This window comes from Rattus norvegicus, chromosome 6 (assembly GCF_021556685.1).
Source record: "Rattus norvegicus strain SHRSP/BbbUtx chromosome 6, alternate assembly SHRSP_T2T, whole genome shotgun sequence".
NCBI classification, from domain to species: domain Eukaryota; kingdom Metazoa; phylum Chordata; class Mammalia; order Rodentia; family Muridae; genus Rattus; species Rattus norvegicus.
The window spans coordinates 100,455,676-100,463,383 of record NC_141539.1 but is presented as its reverse complement, the minus strand read 5'-3'; the positions used below and the strand labels follow the sequence as shown (position 1 = coordinate 100,463,383).

General features: G+C 45.8%; 1 protein-coding gene across 2 annotated transcripts; it reads left to right on the top strand.

Annotated features, from left to right (window-relative positions):
* The first annotated feature begins 1,120 nt into the window (after positions 1-1,120).
* Positions 1,121-5,742, top strand: Gphb5 (glycoprotein hormone subunit beta 5). 2 transcript variants are annotated; one of them, NM_001007013.2, is given in 3 exon segments: positions 1,121-1,233; positions 2,135-2,336; positions 4,497-5,742. In NM_001007013.2, coding segments are annotated over 2 exon segments (390 nt in total). In that variant the 5' UTR covers positions 1,121-1,233; position 2,135; the 3' UTR covers positions 4,686-5,742.
* The last annotated feature ends 1,966 nt before the right edge of the window (positions 5,743-7,708 follow it).

Sequence of the window (7,708 nt, the reverse complement as noted above, 5' to 3'; positions counted from 1 at the left end):
CATCGTCTATAAAATGACCTGATTCCAGGGATGGTGAAACATCGAGGGGTCCACTGATTGTTTTTACGTGATCTGGAAGAGCAAACCTTTAGCAATGGCTGTATTTATTTGAGAATCCTTCTGTGTAGAAAATGGGCATGCTTTAATTTCTTTATTTTGTGTCACTGGTCATTGAATATGCATCTTGAGCCTCTCTGGGTATGTCATGATTTGCTGTGAAATGTAAACTCCCGAGGGCACAGATGTCTGCTTCATTTACTTTTTAGAACACCCAGAAGAAGGGCCACAAACGAGAAGCTTTCTAATCCGTTGACATGCTGTTATTGTAGAACAGAATCTAAACTATGCCCCTATTCAGAAGGACGGTGCTGCTTTAGGTTCTGCGAGACCAGAAGTGTAAGACAGTTTCATGAAAGCATCATTGAATACCCTTCTATGCAGTATGTGTAGACAAATATTGGTTTACTTTAATTTTTAAAATCATAACATTAGATAACTTTCTAAAACAAAATCCTGACTCATGTAAAAAATAATTCCTAAAAGAATATAGAAAAAAAATTTAAAAATCATTTTTAATTCCCTTATGTGAAGCTAATTATTTCCAATATTTCTGTATTTGCCTGTGTGATTCATTTAAAGATCTTGTTAATGTTACTAGTCAAATGATTTTTAAGACTTTTAAAGTGTCTTTTTGTCCGTTAGTATGGATGCCATGTTGTTTCCATGTGAGAATTATTGTCTAGCTGTTTTTCACTGTTGTAAATGCAAGGAAAAGACTTGCTAGAAGTTGCTAGTGGCTTACTGTCTCAAAGGCAGGCAGCCATGGTTACGATGAGGGAAACTTTGATCCATCTTGTCCCAGGGCACTTCTCTCAGAACCAGGTGAACTACCTCTGACTGTCTCCCTGGGATTATGTCACCCACCAAGGCAACTTTCTGTTTCATCCTGTGATGTCAAGAAACAAAACACCACCCTTGAAGTGAATCAGTTTTGGAAAATAGAGACTGGCTTTATGCTCCACGGCTTTGATGTGCTCAATAGTTCCTGTAAGGATCGGCCTTTCTTTTGTTTTGATTGACAAGACCTTCTCTATATATTTGAGTAATCAGGCAGCCTGATAACAGAAGGGAGAGAGACTTACCCAGAATAAACTTTCTTCACTCATTGAAACTTTTGAAAGCCTGGGGCACGAGTCTCAGCTCTCCAAGAAGAGTTGATTCCAGCAAGATCAGGTAAGCGTCTCTCCATCTCTCAACCCCTTCCTCTTGAGGAGAAGCCCATGGCGTCCACATGACAACATTCCACACTAGTAGGAACTGTGAGAGTAGCTTTGGAAAGGTAGTCCCTCTTGAGTGGCACTGACCTGGAACGTTCAACATACATGATGACCATGTATGTTCTGTGCAGTGGGCAACCATGAAGGGCCCACTGTGTGCTACTAACCAGAAAGGACCAAGAAACAGAGAGGACAGACTTCATAGGAGGCTTCAACTAGCTTTCCCTTGTTTGCTTTTAAAGGGAGTCACAGCTAGAGACTGCACAGCATAGGGCAGAGGTACTCTATGGGGAGTGACTACCACAGCAGGCACCAGGGTTTGTACTATCTCCTGTATGGTAGTTTGGGTTAGCAACATTTCCAGGACACAGCATTATTAGTACTTATCTGCTTCTTCCATTCATTCTCCATTCATGACACTGAAACTGCAAATGTATGCTAAGCTCTAATGTGACACATTCGTGCCCTGGACCTGTGTGCTAAGCTCTAACATGACACATGCTTGCCCTGGACCTGGGTAAAAGGAGGTGTGTGTATCTGTGTATTGTTTTAGGCTCTACATTTCTTTTGGTATTCCCTTATTCTTCAGTGGGATAAATTCCTTTTATGTATAAATCAGCGCCAGGAGTTCGCCAAGAAAGACGGCTTTGAGGGTAGGGAGTCTAGAGAGAATGACTGACTATCTACTGGAGCTAATTAGGGAGACGCTGTTGGAGTTGGCCAATTTCTTTAGCTCATTTTTACTCCTTGTAATGCTAAGAGCTAGGTCTCTTTGAGAGTGGCCACCAACTGTGGGTGGCACCACTGCGAGCAGTTGGGCATGTTCAACTTTGTTTCCTTTCCCTCCCCGGGAATAGCATGAAGCTGGTATACCTTGTCCTTGGTACTGCGGCCCTCCTTCTGGGTGGCTCTGACTCTGTCCTCAGCAGCTCCAGCGGGAACCTACACACTTTTGTGGGATGTGCTGTGAGGGAATTCACTTTTGTGGCCAAGAAGCCAGGCTGCAGGGGACTTCGGATCACCACAGATGCCTGCTGGGGTCGCTGTGAGACCTGGGAGGTGAGTAGTTCAATGGGCTTCGGTGGGAGTGTCCTCAGGGACGGATACTTGATTTCAAGTGTTCACAGTTTCCTGATGGAGGGGGAAGCCGGCATATCTGCCCTGCCCTCTGGATTTTAAAAAGCTGACCACACAATTATCTGGCTTCTTCCATATGATCTGAAAACCATGGTAACGCTCCTTCCAGAGCACTGCTGAGGTTGTCATGTGATCTCCATGGCTCTGTGTTTGGGGGGCATCTCTAGGAGAGCAGGTGCTGCTATTTACCCATTGTAAAGATCGCAAGGAAGGAGTCAAGAGGGAACGGCCCCAAAGTCAGAGTCAATTCGTGGTTGGAGATAAATTCTTAGTCCAAACCTGTGACCATATCTCTTTCCTGTATTTTCTCAGCTGCGAGGAAGTTAGGCAGTTACCCAAAAGAACCCAGAAGCTGCATACTGCGGGAGGCCTAGTCCCAGGCTCTGCCACAACTCTTTCCCCTTTGTCCTGGTCCAGTGTTAGATCCCGCCTGTCCCTTTATACTCAGTTCTGTCTGGCCTTTCATTTAGAGTGGGTACACACATCTCGAAGCTGGCTTGACTAGAGAGTGTTCATGATCTGTAGCACTGACTTTTGCTGAAAATGGTGACTTCTCACAACCTGGGTTTCAAAGATGCCAGATTTAGCAAAATTAAAGCCAAAAGAACCCTGCCCCCCTAAATTAACCAACCAACAACCAACAACCAACCAACCAACCAACCAACCAACTCAAGACCCATTAACCACCTTCCACCTCAGATTCCACAATCTGAAGTGAAATAAAATAATAAATTTGAATTTCAGATCGATAACACATTTTTTTGACCTAAGTCCACCCCAAATCTTGCATGAGACAGCTTTATAAAATTTATAAAATTGAAATACAATTAACTGAGTACTCAATTTTTCTAGAATCTCAGAATCCTGAAAGTAAGGAGACACAGAATGGAGAGAGAAACTGAGATCTTCTTCCTGGTCCTTGTAGAAGGAAAGGTTGCCATTTTTATGATATTGAGGCATTTTTATGATATTGCCCGTGACAATGCTAGCAAAGGGAACAAGGGCTTGGAAGAGTGAGGAGCTTTCCCTAGGTCTCCAGCAGTGGTGAAGCAGGCAGGCACAGGGGGGCTGACTGTAGGCGCTGGGTCTCTCACTAGTGATCACTGTACTTTCTCTAGCAGAATTATCTTCGAAGTCAAGGTTTTTCAAAACACAAAGGGAGGAAGCGAACTAACCCGCTAGTCAGTAGAGCTCCCTGGCTCTGCAGTCTTTTGTGGATTCAGTTGTAAGTAGTTATTGCAAGCGTCCTGGGTACCAGCCTGGCTGGGTACTGGAGAATAGTGTCTGACCTAACGGAGCTTGGTCTCCACATTAGGAGCAATGTCACACACACAAAAGGAAGATACAGGGGATGGCGAGTGGAACGGATAAACACAGCAAAACAACCCCTAAACCAAAACCAAACAGGAAAGGGGAAGGGAGCGCCAGGAGGTGGGTTGAAGTCATTTAAAATAGGATCAGACAAAGCTGCTCTGGGTCAGGTGGTATTTGAACAAAATCATATGAGTTTGATGATGGTGCATGTGTATGTGGGTGTTTGATGGTGTGTGCATGTGTATGTGGGTGTGTGTTGTGTTCTGGGCAGAGGGAACAGCAGGTGCAAGACCCTCAGAGAGACCACTGTGACTGTGACTGGAGGCCGGAGACAGTGTTAGCAAGGCCAGGGCCACAGCCGGCAGAGCAGAAATAAGAGTACCAGGAGAAAATGCAGGGACTTGAGAAGAATCTGAGTGTCTGCGATGTTTTTCCCTGAGTGAGATGGAAAATATTACAGGGGCTTTGAGCAGAGGTGGGTCATGACTGACTTGTGTTTTAAAAGGCTCACTCATGTTATAAACAGACTGTAGGTAGGGGAAGGGAGACCAGTTATTCGTTTGCCAAATATTTACTGAGTGCATCCTGTGCACCCTGTAGACTCCTGTGGAAGCTCAGGACATGGGCAAAGCAACTTCCTGCTTCCGGGAGTTTATTCACAGTGGGAGGAGTCAGTATGTAAGTAAACAGCCAGTGATGACCGGCACCAAGAACAGGAAGCAGATGCTGTATTCTAATGTTTTTCCTGTTTTCTACCCATGGGGACAGAAACCCATTCTGGAGCCTCCCTACATAGAAGCCTATCATCGAGTGTGTACCTACAATGAGACCAGACAGGTGACGGTGAAGCTGCCTAACTGTGCCCCTGGAGTCGACCCCTTCTACACCTACCCTATGGCTGTCCGATGTGACTGCGGGGCATGTTCCACTGCCACCACTGAGTGTGAGACCATCTGAAGCCAGCACAGTCATGGCTGGTGGCCCAAGCTTCATACATCCACGGCTCCCAGGAATCTATCTGCTTTAACCCCTGCAGTCAGTTAGGGCCAGCCCAAGTTACCTGCCTTCCTCTACCCAGCTTAGGCACCAGGTCCAGGTGCAGCACGCTTAGGTTGAAAATGTAAAACAATATTGGCCCTTCCCCGAGAATAATCCCTCTGCTTCATAGTCTGCAAATTTGTTTTCTTCCTGCTTGACTTTTGGAACATGAATTGTATGTTGCGACCCTCCCCCAGGTTCTGTTGCTACTGTCCGCTTGTTTGAAGGGGTTGGGTATCATTAAGCGGTGGAAAGCCTTTAAATCTTCACATTCTGATGCTGAGCTCGGTCTGGATTTATGATTAAAGGGCAAAGGATGATCAAAACCAAAGAGCGTTCTTCCTGGCACATGAGGCTGCCCATCCGCGAGCGTTCTTTCAGAGCACCCCATTTCCCTTTGAACCCAGTGATTTACCAAAACAAGAGGCAAGGACAGCCCAGACAGTTAGGAAAAGGTGTTTTGATGTGGCTGATTCATCTCTCAAGCAAAATTCTCTCAAGATCCTCAGGGAAGTGTCTGCTTGCCAATCAAAAACAAACAAACGAACAAACAACAGACCTCACAAAGTACCATTAGGAGCTATCATTTAGGTTTAAAACCACCAGATACTAACTAAATTCCCTGGTCGAGTGCTTCCCCCACAGCCACAGTGAGGTGACCAGTTACAGATGCCCTTCCCTGTTTAGTACATTTTAAATCAATTAGTCAGTTAGACTCAGAATCCTGAGTGTTTGTGGCAGTAAGGTGGCCCTGCCTGCTCAGAGGGGACAGGTGTGCCCGCCTGGCACTCGATTGCTTTTTCTGAAGTCTTACGGCAGCTGCTTTTGTGGCCTTCTTTTTAAACTCCAATTTTATGCACTCATATTTAGTTTTGGTATTTAGGGGGTTGAGTTTCCCTTTGTTCACTTTTATATGCCAGGAGCACATGATGTCAATAAAGTGTGGTCTCTGTCATTGGAATTCATGCAAACTTTCAGAAAAGTCTTTTTAGCTTGCTTGGTGTGATAATAGGGAAAAGCACTTGGAACTTCGGGGTTCATTAACTTGGGATTCACATTCAGTGAGGGACACAGATGGTAGCATGAGTCCCAGAGGTCCTGTCATCTGTAGCCACTGTCAGGTCCAAGCTGGGAGTCCTGAGTGCTCCTTGAAGCAGGAGTTAGCGAGTCCACAGAAATGTACAGAGCAGAGGCTGAAACCATGGTCGAGCGCTAGGATGCTGAGGTTAATGTCTGGGGACAGAGGACTTGAACAAAAGCCACTTCAATGTGTGGCAGTGGATGTGTTGGTAGGAGAGGAAGTTGCTTCACGGAAAGGTGTTGAGAGGCCATGGTCTCTGCTAGGAATGGGTGCTGGTCACAGATGGCTCAGGGGTTCCTTCCATTTCAAGGACCTTCCTCTGGGTTTTCTGGGGTGGGGCATCCTCTTGCCACAGTTTCAGGAAGGATGGGAACAGCATTAGTAACAACTCTGTCAGGAAATAAATGAAACCAATAAGGAGAGGCAATAACTTTGGAAGAAGCGGTAGGGTACTGTGATGGAATGGGTGTGGTCATCAAATACCAGGGGAAGCACAGGGGAGGAGCAGGTGTCCTGCAGGAGCCATGGCTGTTAGTCGGACGAAGCAGAGACTTACCAAACAGACATGGGAAGAGGGGGGGACATTCCTACCTACTTGCTTTCTATCCCCTTGAACCAAATGGGAATCAGATGGGAAAGCAGAGACTGAGGGAACCAAGTCCTCCACTTATGGTCCTCCATAAATGCTGGACTTCTAGGAAGCAGGTTGAAAGAGGATAAGGAATGGATCTAAGGGTAATGGGAAAGGCCACATGGTTATGTTTGGGGAGTTTCAGCTACAGTAGGGCAGGCAGTAATGATGTTGTCAGGACAATATGCAGGCTGTAGTATCAAGGTGGCTCACATTTCCCTGATGGGAACTGCTATGCTATACACACAGAAAGGTTCGTGCCCACTAATGCCTTTTCTATAATGTTTGAGAGGTATGGAGGCGGGATAGTGGTAGTTCTGAGGTCTGTGGCATTAGTTGATTATGAAGTATGAATGGACGAAGGCCTTTAGGCATGGTGTGGAAGTTGCATTTGAAGAGGTAAACTGAAAACCAGATCTATGATTTAACTAGGAGAGCAGTCCAGTCACTTCAAAGGCTGACTTTGCCACCATGGTGAGTCTTCTGTCTTACTCATGGTCCCAATAGGAAGGACAGAGACACAGACATCTAGCATGAGAGCAATCAGCTGACTGCTCTTGAGGGTCTCCTGCAGAGGGGCATGCTGGCTCCTCCTTGCCAGAGGAGAGCAGATTCCTCTAGCCGGGAGGCTACAATGAGGATCTAAGGAGGGTGTTATTTTGACAAACTGTCTTCTCAACTAGTGTCTGTTATTCCTATTTTTTAATCTTCCTGCCTCTGTCTCCTAGTGGCTGGGGTTTTAGGTGTCTGCCTTTGCACTCATTTTTGTGATGCTGGGTATTGAACCCAGGACTTTGTGTCAACTAGGAAAGTACTTCATCAAATGAGCTGCAGCACCAGTTCCCACAAACCCATATAGTCTAGACCAGTAGTTCTCAACCTGTGGGCCATGACCCTTTAAGGGGTCTAATGACCCCTTTCACAGGGGTTGCCTAAGACAATTGGAAAATATAGATATTTACATTATGATTGGTAACAGTAGCAAAATTACAGTTATGAAGTAGCAACAAAATAATTTTATGGATGGGGGTCACCACAACATGAGGAACTGCATTAATGCGTCGCACCGTTAGGACCACTGAGAACCTCTGTTCTAGATGATTATTAGGGGAAAGACGTTGTCTTGTGGGGAGGGATGAAAGTCTGTACTGAAGGAGCTCCTGGGTAATTCAAACCACAGGAATGAGCAGAAGGTATCGGCATTGGGTGTGGACTGGGTAGAGAGGCGTG

What these genes read in the sequence shown, in the direction of transcription:
- Gphb5 (XM_087554075.1), top strand. Translation starts at nt 2,136, where the DNA reads ATGAAGCTGGTATACCTTGTCCTTGGTACTGCGGCCCTCCTTCTGGGT. An exon ending in GTCGCTGTGAGACCTGGGAG is followed by an intron (nt 2,337 to 4,496) that starts GTGAGTAGTTCA and finishes CCATGGGGACAG; the next exon opens with AAACCCATTCTGGAGCCTCC.